The sequence below is a fragment of the Eubalaena glacialis genome, chromosome 15 (genome assembly GCF_028564815.1).
Source record: "Eubalaena glacialis isolate mEubGla1 chromosome 15, mEubGla1.1.hap2.+ XY, whole genome shotgun sequence".
Classification (NCBI taxonomy): Eukaryota; Metazoa; Chordata; class Mammalia; order Artiodactyla; family Balaenidae; genus Eubalaena; species Eubalaena glacialis.
In genome coordinates this window covers 86,532,096-86,548,522 of record NC_083730.1, presented here as the reverse complement: position 1 = coordinate 86,548,522, position 16,427 = coordinate 86,532,096, and the positions used below count along the sequence as shown (strand labels likewise).

The following is a 16,427-nucleotide window of genomic DNA, read 5'->3' as shown; positions in this document are numbered from 1 at the left end:
AGTTAAATCTTTAAAAACTCAAAACAAACAAACCAACCATATAAAAGTACGATATAAAACTTTCACACCTTTTCTCTATCAATCAGGTCAATAATCCTTAGACTGTAGATTTCGTCTTTAGGCAACATATATGCTTCGGCCACCTTTAAAGCATCTTCTAAAGAAGATGGGACATCTTGTTTGAGAATGTATCTTACCACCCTCTGAAATAGAGACAATACACATTTCTTTGTTATGAAATCTCACAGAGAGCCCAAAAATCATTTGTTCATATAATTAAAACAATGCAGCAAACTCTAAACTGTATGAAAAATTAAAACATGATTTGCATTCTGAATTTAATGACAGTCCTTTCACCCTTCTTTTTTTCCCCTTAGCTTTACTGAGGTTTAATTGACAAATAAAAATTACATATATTTAAGGCGTACAACATGATGGTATAATATATTCCTTCAGCTTCTTAATTTACTGTCTGTTGTCTTTACTACTCTAACAACCAATCAAACACTCTCTTAACATTCTATCTAACAAAAGGGAAGCGGCGAAGAACCTAGCTCTATTAATCTTAAAGAATATAAAATCCGGTTAAATTTCCCATGTGGCTCTGGAAGTGGAGCAAAGGCGTTAAAACATTCAATTATTGTACTTACCATTATTTCCTTGCTTAAGAGATTCACCTCCCTTATTCCATAGCCTCGTAAAAGTTTTTTCATCTCCATTAGTTTGTAACTCTCCTGTAATAACTTGACTCTGAAAGTAAATTTATTGATATTAACATAGACTGTCTTTTTTTATGAAATACTAAGGGACACAGTAAAGGATAGAAAAACATATATGAATTTCAACTCAAAACATGAAGTTTATCCAACACCAAAAAAGCTGTTTGGTACGCTGTAATCTTACTTGGGATGGTCCATCTCTAAGTGCTGTTTCACTAGCTGCTCCACAGCTGCACTCCAGGGGACCACTGCTGCATACATTATCTTGAGCACAGCATCAAATATGAGCTATAAAGACAGACACACTGACAGTGAGTAGCCCTCGGATGTACTTTTCATGCAAATTAATGATGCAGCCTAATCTACAGCAGGGATCTTGCATCTACTGGATGGAAGCTTGAGAATATTTCATCTTCTGACTGCAAAAGCATATATGTCTTCCAATATTCACCCATAAAGGGCAATTTTATTATTTAGAAAAATTCAGAAGAGTATTTTCTCTGCTGTAAGTTAAATCATATAGCTCTATTAACTTTCTATAGACTCTGTGCTTAAAAAAATATTCTCCATGATTTTATTCCCATTTTATAATGGTGACTAATAACAGTGTGAAGTCAAAATAAAGGCATATGATAAACATATTTTAAAATGTCTCTATGTTTGTAAGACCATAGAAATGCCTGAAAATATATGCATCCAACCGTCCATGTGGGTTTTTCTGGGGGTGGGAATGAGAAGACTTTCACTTTTTATTTTCATAAGAAAAAAGGATTGAGTGGTTTTTATTTTCTTTTTATTCTTTTTTCCTATTACACAAATTCTCCCTAACAAATATATGTTGCTTTTGTGACCAGAAAAAAAGTTTTAAGAAAGGATGCAATGCTCAAAAGGAAAATCTATATGATCACTATTTACTTACATCTGTGTCAGATAAACATCCTATTACTGCCATAGCTTTTGCTTCCCATGCTGTATCAAAGAGTGAGGTGAACTTTGAGCTACATCTCTTCAATAAATCCTAAAATGGGATAAACATTTTTTTAAATTTAAAACTCTCACTAAAACACCCACACACACATATATAAACATAGATAAATAGCTTTTATGGATGCGTAAAAAACCAAAAACTTCTACTTAGCCATGAATGCTGAACAATGGTCAACAAGTGCAAAATTGCCAAAACCTTGGCCTTCAGTTTTACATGGTACAGAAAACTTTGTTCATGCTCTATTATTTCACAACAACCATTTGGAGAAAGTCCTATTATTATCTCATTGTGCTCAAGGTGACCAGTCAGTTAGTAGCAGAGTTAACCCACATTCTTAACCAATACAATACGCTGCGTCAATCCTAATGGTAAAGCATGACATTCCGTAAAGAGTTAAACACTTAATACAATGACGCACTGCACAGATACAGAAAAAAAGACTAGAGCTAAAGAAGAAGTTACCTCTATGTACAGAAGAAGAAGTTCCTCCTCCTGTAAGTCATGTTCCCTCATGTAAACTCTGATAAACTTCTCGAAGACAGAAGGAATAAGCTCGGGGGCCAGCACTTTATCAAACATTCGGAATACAATGGTGGTTGTATCCTCCTGGATGTCGAAATAAAGACGGCATAAATGCAAACTCTAGCTGTGTTGGCTATGATAAAATAGTAATAATTCTGATAAATCTAGACTTCTACCTTCTCAAAATCAGAGAGGGCCAATTTGCAGTTGTATTTCCTATGCAGTGTGATTAACTCTCTCAGGTTATTTACCAAAGTCCTTAACTGACAAACTTCCTCCATGTTTTGATGATCCTTATAAAACAAAAGTGTTTAAGTCGTTAAGGATATGAAATAAAAGTGTGAGAGGCAAATACAAATAAGAGGAAACTGCAACTTATGCCTTTAAATTTTGTAGACGTTTAAGCAAAATTAACTAGTACTAATTAACAGATCAGAATCCAATAGAAATCTAAAAGAAATTTTCTTTCTTAAAAAAATAGAAAAAACTATTAATATTAGTGTAATATTTTTTCAGAACCCCAATATATTTAGCTACACAAACATCATTTAGATAATCCTCAATGTTCCATCCATATAGACCATGAACAGATACAAAGCGATGACATTTCCTAAAGTTATATACAAGGAACAGAATTTTCAATTGATAAAAGGCAATTAGGGAAAAGACAAAGTAGTGTTTTATAGCAAGAGGAAAAGCTCATCTGTGGAAAAACATATAAAATGATCAATATACATTGTACATTATAACATGTATTGATTATATAACATCAATATACTGCTTGAAACTTACAGAAAAAATTCCTGTCTTATTCTTAACAGCACATAATCAGTAAGTATAATTAATAACAAGAATCTGCTATATCAGAAAGTAGGAGGAAATTTATTATTTATTTTTGGGCTCTAGAAACTTAAGGAATAAATGTAATTTCATAATGTATGTATGATGTTACAAAAGGTCATACCTTCCGGTCCTTAAGTACTTTAAACTTCAGAGTTGAGGTTATACTGAGATGTCTCAACATGCTAGTTTGTAAACTAAATTATGGTACCCCAACAAACTTTTTTAAAATATAAGAATGCATTTTTTTTTTCAATATAATGAATGCTTTCTAGTTTTTAGAAATCTGAAGGGAAAAATAAATGAACTTAAGAAATTTAGAAGCCAAATAATAAATTCAGTTCATTAACCTCAAATTAACATCATATGTAACATCAATATTCCTGATTTTAGTTCTCTTTCTAGCATTGCTATTTTATTCGTCAGTCAGAAAGTCCCAGATTTTTTTCAATTTGATCTTTTAAAAAATTCTTTGGTACTTAAGCCATTATGACTACTGGAATGCCTAAGAAATGCAATCAAAACTAGAAGTAGTTTACTACTTTAAATAAAAGAAGTGAACCTGATTGATACAGCCTTTGAAAACTAATCCTAATATGTTATTAAGTTTTGCCCTTTTAAAGGACTGTGAAATGTTACTAATGCATAAAATCCCAATTAGACTACTTAGGAGTATGTTTATATATTGTTTCCCTTTTGGTTGGCTCAATAGAGAAAAACAGTGCATTAAGACAGGTTCAAGTTTTAACAGAAACATAAGGAAGAAAAAAACCTAATTTTCCTTTTTGTGGATTTTAAAAGTACACAACAAAAGAACATACAAAAAGAATATTTAAGAAGTGAATATGTGTCTAAATACACACAGACAAACCCTTCAATATAAATTAAATGTTTTATTACTAAAAATTTGTTTTTCATATCATACCAAGGAACTCCAATGCCAAGAGGACGCCAATCCTAACTCATCTGGTTTTTCTGCTGTAAAAAATACCTCTGCCAGTTGAAGTCCATTTTCTGGCCAGTTTGCCTTTAAAAAAATATTAGAGACCATTAAAAATAACGTTTTATGCCATGGGGAGTACTGGAAATGCCTTTTCAGTGCTAATTATACTGGTATTACCTTATCAGTTAGTTCAAGGTTCCTGGCTGCTTGTTCCAACCATTTTGCAAGAACTTTCTGAAATAGATATATCATAAAAAGTATTGATACGAACAAATAATCACTGAAATAATTTAAAACCTCCATCGTAGTCTTTCAAGAGACACTAAAATGAACTAACTGGTGTTAGCACGACTTAATCTTCAACGATATAATGTAAAAAATAGAATCATCAAGAGTGAAAACACTGAAGGCAACTTACCTGTCCTTCAGGTACAGTCCTTCTCACAAATGGGATCACATCATTTTTAAGCCATGGACAAAGCTTTTGCAAAGAGACTGGTGTAGAAATTGAGTTGAGCAAGTTCTCAAGCATTTTCACATCAAATCTGCTTTCAAAGTTTGCCTAAATCGTACAGAGTGAGAAACTAAGATTTATCCAACAAATTTAAACTGATAGCCTCCCAAGAGGGAAAGACCTATTAGAAAGTCATTTCAAGAAATATTTTACTGTGTTTCCCTGGTGGTGCAGTGGTTAAGAATCCACCTGCCAATGCAGGAGACACGGGTTCGAGCCCTGGTCCGGGAAGATCCCACATGCCGCGGAGCAACTAAGCCCGTGTGCCACAACTACTGAGCCTGCACTCTAGAGTCCACGAGCCACAACTACTGAGCTCACACACCGCATCTACTGAAGCCCGTGCGTTCCAGAGCCCGTGCTTCGCAACAAGAGAAGCCCGCGCACCGCGACGAAGAGTAGCTCCGGCTCACCGCAACTAGAGAAAGCCTGCGCGCAGCGACAAAGACCCAACATAGCCAAAAATAATAAATAAATAAATATAAAATAAATATATTAAAAAAAAAATTTTACTGATGTAACTACCCTTAAAGGTGATTTACTCTGTGCAAATGATTCAAGTTGGTAGCCACAAATTCCATGAAACCTCATGGCAGCGAGTACTAGTTAATAAATTAGAGGCAGAGGAACAGGCAGAGATGGCATTCTAGGGAAAACTCAACTGGAGGTGACAGTACAAACCCTAACAAGCATGTGTCTTTAATAGCATCACTCCCAGATACTGAGCTTTGGACCTAATATTCTATATCAACATTAAGGAGATTCGGAGCAGCAATTATAATGGGCAATCCTTTTCCACAATCTGAGCTGCAACAGGACTACCCTCTCCACCATTCCTACATAAGAAAGCCCATCAACAAACTGCTTAATAAAATGTTACCTCTTGACCTAAGTTTAGGAGCTAACTAGACTCTGAATGATGAGATAACATAAGTTTATATTTTATGTATAATATTTCCTCTGAGTTAATATCATCAGAGGATAGTTTTCTCTGGGACAGGTCATATTTTATCAAACTGTCTGAAAACACCCCATTGCCCAGTCACTCCTGCCACCCTATTAGTTTCCAACACTGATTCAATCACCTCTCACAGGAGCTATAAAGCCATTAAGAAAAAAATGCAAAACAAATTACCCGATGTCTCAGCCAAAGGTACTGTGCACAAACAAGGTTTCCTTCTCTTAGCTGTAAAAAAATATCCTTAAGGTCATCTTCATTATTCAGAAACTCAATCCAAGAACTACCCCTGCAAAGTCAAAGAGAGGAAAGAAGTTAGTAGTCAAAAAATATATATTAAGGTTATATGTTACAATTAGATATCATTATGCATTTTAACTAGGTTTTCTTTTTCCTCAGAGTTAAAAAAAGAATCAAAGATTATACAGTGAAAAGTAAGTTTCCTTCTTATCCCAGACCTATAGAACTCCTGTATCTCCCCCAGAAGTTATAGCTCTCCTTGTAGGTCCTTCCTGAGATAATCATTACATATACAAGCAACCATTTTTAACTTTAAAATGAATGAGGGTTTTTTATGTATACTATTTGTACTTAAAAAAATTCATTTTATATTATCTTGGCAGCTTGTACCAAATGAGCACATATAGATATTATTCTTTTTAAGGACTACATATTATTCCATGGCATGGATATACTATAATTTAACTAGACACCCACAGTTGAACATTAGGGTTACTTCCAGTCTTTTGCTATAACCAACAAAGCTGTAGTGACTACCCAGTCCTAATTAAAGATCAGAAATAGATGATGAATACTTCCTTAAAATGACAAAAAGACAAAACCCTATAAGCCTGTATCATGCTTAAATGATAAAACAAAATAAGCATTTTCACTAATATCAGGAACAAGTGAAAGATGCCTATTTACCACCATTATTTAATAATGTTCTACATGGGACTTCCCTGGCGGTCCAGTGGTTAAGACTTCACCTTCCAATGCAGGGGGGTGTGGGTTCGATCCCTGGTCTGGGAGCTAAGATCCCACATGCCTCATGGCCAAAAAACCAAAACATAAAATGGAAGCAATATTGTAACAAATTCAATAAAGACTTAAAAAAAAAAAAAGGCCCACATCAAAAAAAAACAAAAACAAAAACGTTCTACAAGTACCAGTCAAAATTAGGCAAGGAAAAAAAATGAGGAAAAAAATGAAGCAAAATTATCATTATTTGCATATATAATTATATACTTGGAAAAAACAAGACCAACTGAAATATTACTACAAGTGAAAAAGGAATTCAATAAGGTAGTTGGTTTAAAAGTAATTTTAAAAAATCAATAGCTTCTATATCCTTTTGAAAATACAATGGAGAAAAGTCCCATTTATAAAAGTAGGAAGAAAGATAAAATTAACAAAAAAATGTAAAAAATCTATATGAAGACAACTGAGTAGATACCACTCAGGAACATAAAAAAAGATAGAATGAGTAGGAAGACACATACTGCCCTTAAATATTGATATGAAGACTTGATATTGTAAAGATACTGATTCTCCCCAAATTGATTTTAGGTTCAGCACATTCCCAATAAAAATAAATAATAAAAAATCCAATAAAAATAAGATTTTTAAAAAACCGGATAAGCTGATTCTGACTCCAAGTGTCATACAGAAAAGAGTAGCTGCCCAAATTCCGAAAAATAAGAAAAGTATAGTAGGACTAGTCTACCAGTTAATAGGACACTTTAAAGCTACATTAATTAAAACTATTTGATACTGGTGAATGAATAGAGAGATGAGATCAAGTGAATACAATTATATTGCAGAAACTTAAATACACGTGAGAATTTTAGCATGTGATTAAGGTAACATTTCAATGAGCAGTGAAAAGGTAGAATGTTTTATGATAGTATCGGGATAACTGTATAGCCATAAGGAGAAAAAATAAAGCTTCCTTCATTGTTAGTTTATCATGATAAATAAATTTGCCTTAGCTTTAAGGTAACTAGATCTCATATTTGTCAATAACGATATTCTTGGTGCACATGTTAGTATATCTAACAGGATTAATTTCCAGAAGTGGATTGTTAAGGCAAAAGGTACGTTTATTTAAATCTGCCTTCCAAATGTATCAATTCCAATGGATGATGTAGAAGTGCCTAAAGCTTAGCAGGAAAGATAACATTTTCCATCATTGGACCCCCCAGAAACACAAATTCACTCAAAGCAATGCTATATCTTTTATAACATTCCAAACTTAAATCTAATTCATAATCCAGAGTTCAAAATGGGGAATGCACATACCTGAATTTTTCTGGTCCAAATGCTCCATAAAAAGTAGTCAACTTTGCATGAGCCCTTAGTACCTAAAAAGAAATAACTTGACAGTCTGAATGTTGTGTGCAATAATATTAAAATAAAAAACACCAAAAATTAGGCATTCTGTTTCAGAAGTCTTGTACATATTCTCATTTTATCCCATATTACAGGTCAATTTCCATAAATATGAATGCCTTTACTTAGCACAAAACAAAAAAACTTGAAATAACGGAAATATTTCCAATCACACTCAATGCAATAAACCCGCAAAGAAGAGGAAGGTATTTGTACATTAATTGTAGGTGCCTTTCAAAATCAATTAGTTTCCCCACTGATTTATAAATATGCCCTTATGGTAAAACCTAGCTGGATTATACTAAACATTTACTTTGAGATAAGAGTTAAAAAATATATAGATGAAAACAATATATATATATAGATGGTCCCTGACATGCAACGGTTCAACTTTAGATTTTTCGACTTTATGATGGTGGAAAGGCAAAACGCATTCAGTAGAAACCATACTTAGAATTTTGATCTTTTCCTGGGTTAGCAATAATATATAGGACGATTCTCCCTCGTGATGCTGGCAGCAGCAAGGAGCCGCAGCTCCCAGTCAGCCACATAATCACAAACAACCGATATACTTACTACAACCATTTTGTTTTTTCACTTTCAGTACAGTATTCAATACATTACATGAGCTATTTGACAGTTTATTATAAAACAGGCTTTGAGTCAGATGACTTGCACAACTCTAGGCTAATATAATTGCTCTGAGGACATTTAAGGTAGGTGAGGCCAAGCTATCATGTTCAGTAGGTTAGGTGTATTAAGTGCATTTTTTTTTTGAAAAACATTTTTTATTGAAGTATAGTTGATGTACAATATAGTGAGTCACAATTTTTAGAGGTTATACTCCAATTATGCTTACTATAAGATATTGGCTATATTCCCTGTGTTGTACAATATATCCTTGTAGCTTATTTTTTTAATTTTATTTTTAAAATTTAATTTTATTTATTTTTTATATAGCAGGTTCTTATCAGTTATCTATTTTATACATATTAGAGTATACATGTCAATCCCAGTCTCCCAATTCATCCCACCGGAACCACCCCCCCTTAAGTGAATTTTTGACTTGCGGTATTTTCAACTTAACAATGGGTTGGTCAGGATGTAACCCCATCATAAGCTGAGGAAGATCTGTACGTACATGTGCACGCACATATATTTTTGGCACCATCATAGCTATCATCACAGTTTACAATTATTTGAAATAGCAGGCACTATGCAAAATGATTTATAGGAAATATTTCATTTGACCTCAATATAACCCATAAGTACTATTATTATTCCCATTTTGCAATAAGGAAAAAATGTATTAATATACCTTGCTCTTGAAAAAATACAGACCTATCTTGAATTCAAAAATATATTGTAACAGTATATTCATTCCCAAATTAACCTATAAACCCAATGTAATTACCTCTTTTAAGCCATCAGAATAGATAGGAACAGCTTTATCTTCTTTCTTCAAAAGCTAAGATAAATAAGAAACACGGTTAGAATATCGGCTATACTAGGTTTTTCATGAAAGAAGATGGATTTCCTGTGAATTAAAGGAAAAAATCATCTTTAAAAATTAAATTGCACTGAACTCTGAGATGAACAATGAACAATAAAGAAGTTACATATCTTAAAAATAATGCATTTTATGAAAACAGCTCACATTTTGCCCATCTGTTACACCTTGATTTTAAGGTTTATAACTAGCAATGGTACTCATTTACAGGTGAGTGAGGGGAACGATCTATAGCAAAAATGGCATCATTTGGAACAGCAAAATAAATGCACTTTAAAAAAGGTCTATGGGAAAAATCCTTCAGTTTTTTGCAAATTACTTCTTTTGCATAAGACAAACTAACACGCACAGAGGTCAGAAACACTTACCCTGGTTTTGGCATAATTCAGCATTTCCTGGGTCGTTTCATAGGTTATCCACTGAGCCTCCAAGCAGTAATTCACCACAAATTCATCGTCCTGTTTCATAAATGCCAGACATGGTAAGGCAACGTAATGTTGATCAATCCATCGATCTGAATACTCTAGCATACGACAGGGAAAACATACCTGGATTTTATGCAGATTTTCCTTAGCTTCATCTACAAGTTTTTGCCATTCAGTCTGCTCACTGGTGTCCAGAGAACTCAAAGCTAGTTTCTCCAATATATCATTTGATTTTACTTTGTAAACAAGCTGTAATATAAAAATGCCACATCAAGAAACTTGAAGCAAAATAATGTCTGTGGATGAAATCTTACGCTGTAGGTTAAAAAAAAAATGTGAATATTCATGTGGTTCAAGAATAAGCATTAAAGAAGGTAACACTTAGATAACTGAAAGGTAACCCAGATTACAAAGTGTTATGGAAACCATTTCTACTGGGTCCTCACTAAATGCGACCAGCAGTGTACTAAGAGCTTTATGTGAATTATCTCAGTTAATGCTCATAAAAACCTAAGTAAGCATTTGCACCTCATCATAACCCTATGGGGTAAATACTAAGATCCCTATTTTACAATCAAGAAAACTGAAGCTCAAGAGAGGGTAAGTAATGTGTCCGAAATTTTGCTGTTCAGAAGTGAATGGAGGGCTTCCCTGGTGGCGCAGTGGTTAAGAATCCCCCTGCCAATGCAGGGGACATGGATTTGATCCCTGGCCCGGGAAGATCCCACATGCCGCGAAGCAACAAAGCCCGTGCGCCACAACTACTGAGCCTGCGCTCTACAGCCCATGAGCCACAACTACTGAGCCCGCGCGCCTAGAGCCCGTGCTCCGGCACAAGAGAAGCCACCGCAATGAGAAGCCCACGCACCGCAACGAAGAGTAGCCCCCACTCACCGCAACTAGAGAAAGCCTGCACGCAGCAACGAAGACCCAATGCAGCCAAAAATAGAAACAATTAATTTTTTTAAAAAACAGGAAATTAATACTGATATATTAAAAAAAAAGTGAATGGAGCTGGTTTTTAGAAGAATACCACACAATTATGTTTCACGTCTACTTTTCAAAGTTTATCAAAGGTTCTTTTTTCTAAATTTTATTAATTAATTAATTTATTTATGGCTGCATTGGGTCTTCGCTGCTGCGCACGGGCTTTCTCTAGTTGCGGCGAACGGGGGCTACTCTTCATTGCGGTGTGAGGGCTTCTCATTGTGGTGGCTTCTCCTGTTGCAGAGCACAGGCTCTAGGTGCGCGGGCTTCAGTAGGTGTGGCGCACGGGCTTTGTTGCTCCACGGCATGTGGGATCTTCCCGGACCAGGGGTCGAACCTGTGTCCCCTGCATTGGCAGGAAGATTCTTTTTTTTTTTTCTGTACCTTTATTAGCCACTGAAGATGTCTTCCACTAGACTTTAAGCTGAGAGAAAGAGGGGGGTGTTCCCACAATCCCTATACTTAGCAAGGTTCTCACTACTTATTTGTTAATTGATTTGCTAAATTGATATAGTTTAACTCAGGTTAGTGAAGCATACCATTTTATTTTATTTTATTTTAATTTATTTTTTAAACATCTTTATTGGAGTATAATTGCTCCACGATGGCGTGTTAGTTTCTGCTTTATAACAAGGTGAATCAGCTATATGTATACATATATCCCCATATCTCCTCCCTCTTGCGTCTCCCTCCCACCCTCCCTATCCCACCCCTCTAGGTGGTCACAAAGCACCGAGCTGATCTCCCTGAGGCAGGCAGATTCTTAACCACTGTGCCACCAGGGAATTCCCAGTCTATCAAAGGTTCTTTAGCAGCTAGAAACAGCTTGTGTTAGACAATGTCAAAATTTCAGGTTCCTTTTTTATAAACAAAATACCAACTTTAACATGGGCTCTCTGGTTCCGAAAGCTAAAAATGATACGAAAGAGCAGTTTCTCTAGTTCTGTGTCTCCACTCCCTGAAAACATCTTTCACTGGTTTTGATTTTTTTGCTTCATTTGCTCTGTTTAAAAATTAGTTATTATGAAACTTTCAGATGTTCAAAAAGGTAATAATACAACAAATAGTCGTGTACTTATCACCTAAATTAAAAAAAAAAAAGCACATTACTAATATAGTTTAATATTACTTTCTCTTCTTCCAAATAAATCATCCTCCTTCCCTGAACCAGAAGTATCCATTATTCTGATTTTGGTGCTTGTTATCCCATTAATTTATATACTGCTTTACTCATATACATTTCTAAACAATATACAAAATTGTTTTGCATGTTTTAAAATGCTACTTTCTTTAAACTTTTTATTTTACATTGGAGTATAGTTGATTAACAATGTTGTCTTACCTTCAGGTGTATAGCAAAGTGATTCAGTTATACATATACAGGTACCTATTCTTTTTCAAATTCTTTTCCCATTTAGGTTGTTACATAATATAAAATGCTACATTTTTAAAACAACAAACACATGGGTACCCACCACCCACTTAGCAAATGTTAGTTCCTCACTACCATCAGGCTTCATCCTTCATTACTTCCCAGGACTTTTCAAGGGATATCAATGAATTCCTAATCACCAAATCCAACAGACAACTTTCAGTTTTTATACCTGATTTTATTGGTAGTATTTGCAACTGCTGATCACTCCCCACTCAACTGTTTGTTTGTTTGTTTTTTGGCCACACCTCACGCCTTGTGGGATCTTAGTTCCCCAACTAGGGATCGAACCTGTGCCCTCTGCAGTGAAAGCAAGGAGTCCTAACCACTGGACCGCCAGGGAAGTCCCCCTTGGCTTCTTTAATTGTACATTTGTGTGGTTTTCTTCCCAAATATGTTTATAGCCCTTCTTCCTCTATCCCCCGTGTGCTGGTGCCCCTGTATCTCATCCTCAGATCTCTTCTTACTCCACACGTTCTCCTTGAGTGGTCTGAGCCATTCCTCCGGTGTTACCTATGCCTAGATTCAGCTCAGATCACTCTCCAACTTCCTATCAGACAGCCTCATTTTATAAGATGCCTTACATGCAATTTTTATAAAGCAGAACCCTTCATATTTTACCCCTAACCTGTTCTTCCACACATATTCCTCATTTTAAGTAATGCCATCACATTCCAACTACAGTAAGTCCCCTACATACGAATCTTCAAGTTGCAAACTTTCCAAGACGCGAACGTGCGTTCACATGTCCAATCACGTAAGTTAGTTCACGTGTCTGGCGTACACTGTCACATGCGTGCATCCTCTACAAGTGGTTGTGCTTTTGTGTACTTTACTGTACAGTACTGTATAGAGTACAGTAGTACAGTATCTTTATTTCAAGCCCAGGATGTCCAGAAGCAAGCGTAAAAGCAGTGGTGATGTACCTGGTACTGCTAAGAAGCACCAGCTATTGTACGGTACTACTGTATTTTTCAAGGTACGGTACTGTAAGATTAAAAATGTTTTATTTCTTGTGTGTTTGTTTTTTATGTATTATTTGTGTGAAAATTATTATAAACCTATCACAGTAGAGCACTATGTAGCCGATTGTGTTAGTTGGCTACTTAGGCTAACTTTGTTGGACTTCTGAACAAACTGGATTTATGAATGTGCTCTTGGAATGGAACTCGTTTATATGTAAGGGACTTACTTGTAGTACGCTGAGCCAGAGTCCTGCTAGTCTGCTCCTGACATTTGTACCCCCCACTATGTTTGATCGCTGAGCCCCACTGCTTCTACCTCCTATACACCTCTCTCATCAGACCTTCCCTCCTGTGTGTCTCCACCTCACTGCATCGGGTCAGTTTTTCAACTGGTCTTTGCACCTCTAGATTTACCCTTTTCCAAACAATTTCCCATGTTTACAAAATGACAACCTAATCAAGACATTCTCCAGCTTAAAAATCTCAGTAGCTCCCCATCACCTGCAGAATAAGATCTAAATCCTTTGCAGTGCATACAAAGCCCTGCAGGCTCTGACCCTCTCCTCCTCAATCATCTCCTTTCCCTTCTATGCACATATAACCTACACCCTAGTCCTATGTAATTACTAGGAGTTCCTGGAAGCACCATAAGCCTCCCTCACTTTCTTCATGTGTCTTAACACCTAGAATTCCCTTCCTCTCCCAGGACTATCTGGAACATCTTCAAGATCTGACATAAAATCACCTCCTCCATGAAGTCTTCCCACCCTACTATAAGGGTCAATATCTCCTTTGAATCCCTACTCTACTTTGGTCATATCTTAATTATAGGCCTGATCACACTAAATTCCCATTATGTTTTACATATTTCTCTCTACAGCCTCTAGCACATGAAGAAATGCTTTCAATGAATGAATGAATACAGGAATAATTACCTCAACATCTAGTCCAAACTGAATGGCAAAGCTCTCGGCTTCAGCAAATCTGTGTTTATGAAGTAACCGACTCAATCTGATAAATTGAAAGAAATTTCAGTAAAATTTTTATTAATCAGGGAATTCAAGCTTTTCATCAAGGAGTAAGGCTTAGAAGAACACAAGAGGGCTTCCTTGGTGGCGCAGTGGTCAAGAATCCGCCTGCCAATGCAGGGGACACGGGTTCGAGCCCTGGTGCAGGAAGATCCCACATGCCACGGAGCAACTAAGCCCGTGCGCCACAACTACTGAGCCTGCACTCTAGAGCCCATGCTCCACAACAAGAGAAGCCACCGCAATGAGAAGCCTGCGCACCTCAATGAAGAGTAGCCCCCGTTCTCCGCAACTAGAGAAAGCCCGCGCACAGCAACAAAAACCCAGTGCAGCCAAAAATAAATAAATAAAATAAATTATAAAAAAAGCAAAACAAAACACAAGAAGTTACCTGTTTTCTGGCAAAGCTTCTGTAAGACATCTGAGTACTAAAACAGAGACTGAGTCTTCAGATAGTCTGAAAAAAGTTTTAATATTGACATTTGTCATCAGTAAGTAAATTTTAACTTTGCTATTATTTAACAACTTATCTGATAAACAAAACAGGACTTACTTTGGATCATTTTTGCAAATTCCTTCCAGAAGGTATATGGTATCCTACAATAGCAAAAACATGTTTAAAATTGAAATATAGAATTAATTCACTTTATAGTTACTAGAGTAACAATAATTTCTGGTTTAGGCAGAAATTATCCATCAATGGATTCTAAAATTACTGGGAAAAACTGGTGAGGAAAAGGATAGTCCCGTAGTCTCAAAATAACACCACGGAAATTACTTACTAATTATACAGGGGAAAATGTACCTTTACAATGGAGAAATCTGGCAGAACTGCTTTAACCAAGTGATCAGATTTAACAGCACCAATAACAAGACAAGTGGACATGAGTCCTTTAATGTGATGCAGTTAGGACACAGTATCACTTATGCAGGATGCTTGCCAAAAATCTTAGCACGTATCTAATCATGATGAGACACAGATCCAAATAGAGGGACATTCTACCAACAACCGGCTAGGACTCGAAAAATGTCAATGTCCGAAAAGACAAAAACAGACTAGGGAAGTTTTAGAGATTAAAGTAGACTACCATGTGACCACGACAATTCAATTCGTGATGTCTGATTGAATCCTGGGTCAGGAACAAAAAAACGTTCTCAAGTAATTCGCACAATTGGTAAAATTTGAATTTGGATGGCATATTTCATAATAGTATTGCATTAATGTTAAATTTTGTGGGCCTTATTCTTAGGAGATACCCGCTGAAATTAGGAGTGAGAGGTCATGATGTCTGCAAGTAATTTCCAAATGGTTTGGAAAAATACAATGTGTGTCTATAAAAAGAGATAAAACGGGCTTCCCTGGTGGCGCAGTGGTTGAGAATCCGCCTACAAATGCAGGGGACACGGGTTCAAGCCCTGGTCCGGGAAGATCCCACATGCCGCGGAGCAACTAAGCCTGTGCACCACAACTACTGAGCCTGCGCTCTAGAGCCCGTGAGCCACAACTACTGAGTCTGTGAGCCACAACTACTGAAGCCCATGCGCCTAGAGCCCGAGCTCTGCAACAAGAGAAGCCACCGCAAGGAGAAGCCCGCGCACCGCAGCAAGGAGTAGCCCCCACTCGCCGCAACTGGAGAAAGCCCACGCGCAGCAATGAAGACCCAACGCAGCCAAAAATAAATAAATAAATCCAAAAAAAAAAAAAATATCCGCCTGCCAATGCAGGGGACAGGGGGTCAATCCCTGGTCTGTAAAGATCTGCAGAGCAACTTAGCCTGTGCGCCACAACTACTGAGCCTGTGCTCTAGAGCCCACGAGCCACAACTACTGAAGCCCGTATGCCCTAGAGCCCACGCTGCAACTACTGAAGCCTGTGCGCTCTAGAGCCTGTGTGCTGCAACTACTGAGCCTGAGTGCTGCAACTACCAAAGCCCATGTGCCTAGAGCCCGTGCTCTGCAACAAGACAAGCCACCGCAACGAGAAGCCCGCGCACCGCAACAAAGAGTAGCCCCCGCTCGTCGCAACTAGAGAAAGCCCGCGCGCAGCAACGAAGACCCAAAGCGGCCAAAAAAAAAAAAAAAAAGCAAGCAATAACCTCCCCCAAATTAACAATCATCTGTATTTCCTGTGGAGAGACAAGAAAATTGAATGTGCAATTGACTGATGTTTTATTTGATTAATTTCCTTCTTTTTAAATGAAGACT

At 36.6% G+C, this 16,427-nt stretch overlaps 1 protein-coding gene across 1 annotated transcript in view; it reads right to left on the bottom strand.

The window, feature by feature from the left end:
- KNTC1 (kinetochore associated 1) overlaps positions 1-16,427 on the bottom strand; it is a 65,990-nt gene that overhangs the window by 36,938 nt on the left and 12,625 nt on the right. The window contains exons 13-29 of the mRNA XM_061169124.1: positions 14,776-14,819; positions 14,614-14,679; positions 14,130-14,205; positions 9,934-10,059; positions 9,754-9,843; positions 9,290-9,343; positions 7,786-7,847; positions 5,662-5,773; positions 4,427-4,574; positions 4,190-4,242; positions 3,995-4,096; positions 2,406-2,522; positions 2,170-2,313; positions 1,639-1,737; positions 904-1,007; positions 651-750; positions 69-203 (exon numbers count right to left, since the gene is read on the bottom strand). Of these exons, the coding sequence (XP_061025107.1) occupies positions 69-203; positions 651-750; positions 904-1,007; positions 1,639-1,737; positions 2,170-2,313; positions 2,406-2,522; positions 3,995-4,096; positions 4,190-4,242; positions 4,427-4,574; positions 5,662-5,773; positions 7,786-7,847; positions 9,290-9,343; positions 9,754-9,843; positions 9,934-10,059; positions 14,130-14,205; positions 14,614-14,679; positions 14,776-14,819 (1,632 nt within the window). The remainder of the gene's footprint in view (positions 1-68; positions 204-650; positions 751-903; positions 1,008-1,638; positions 1,738-2,169; positions 2,314-2,405; positions 2,523-3,994; positions 4,097-4,189; positions 4,243-4,426; positions 4,575-5,661; positions 5,774-7,785; positions 7,848-9,289; positions 9,344-9,753; positions 9,844-9,933; positions 10,060-14,129; positions 14,206-14,613; positions 14,680-14,775; positions 14,820-16,427) is intronic.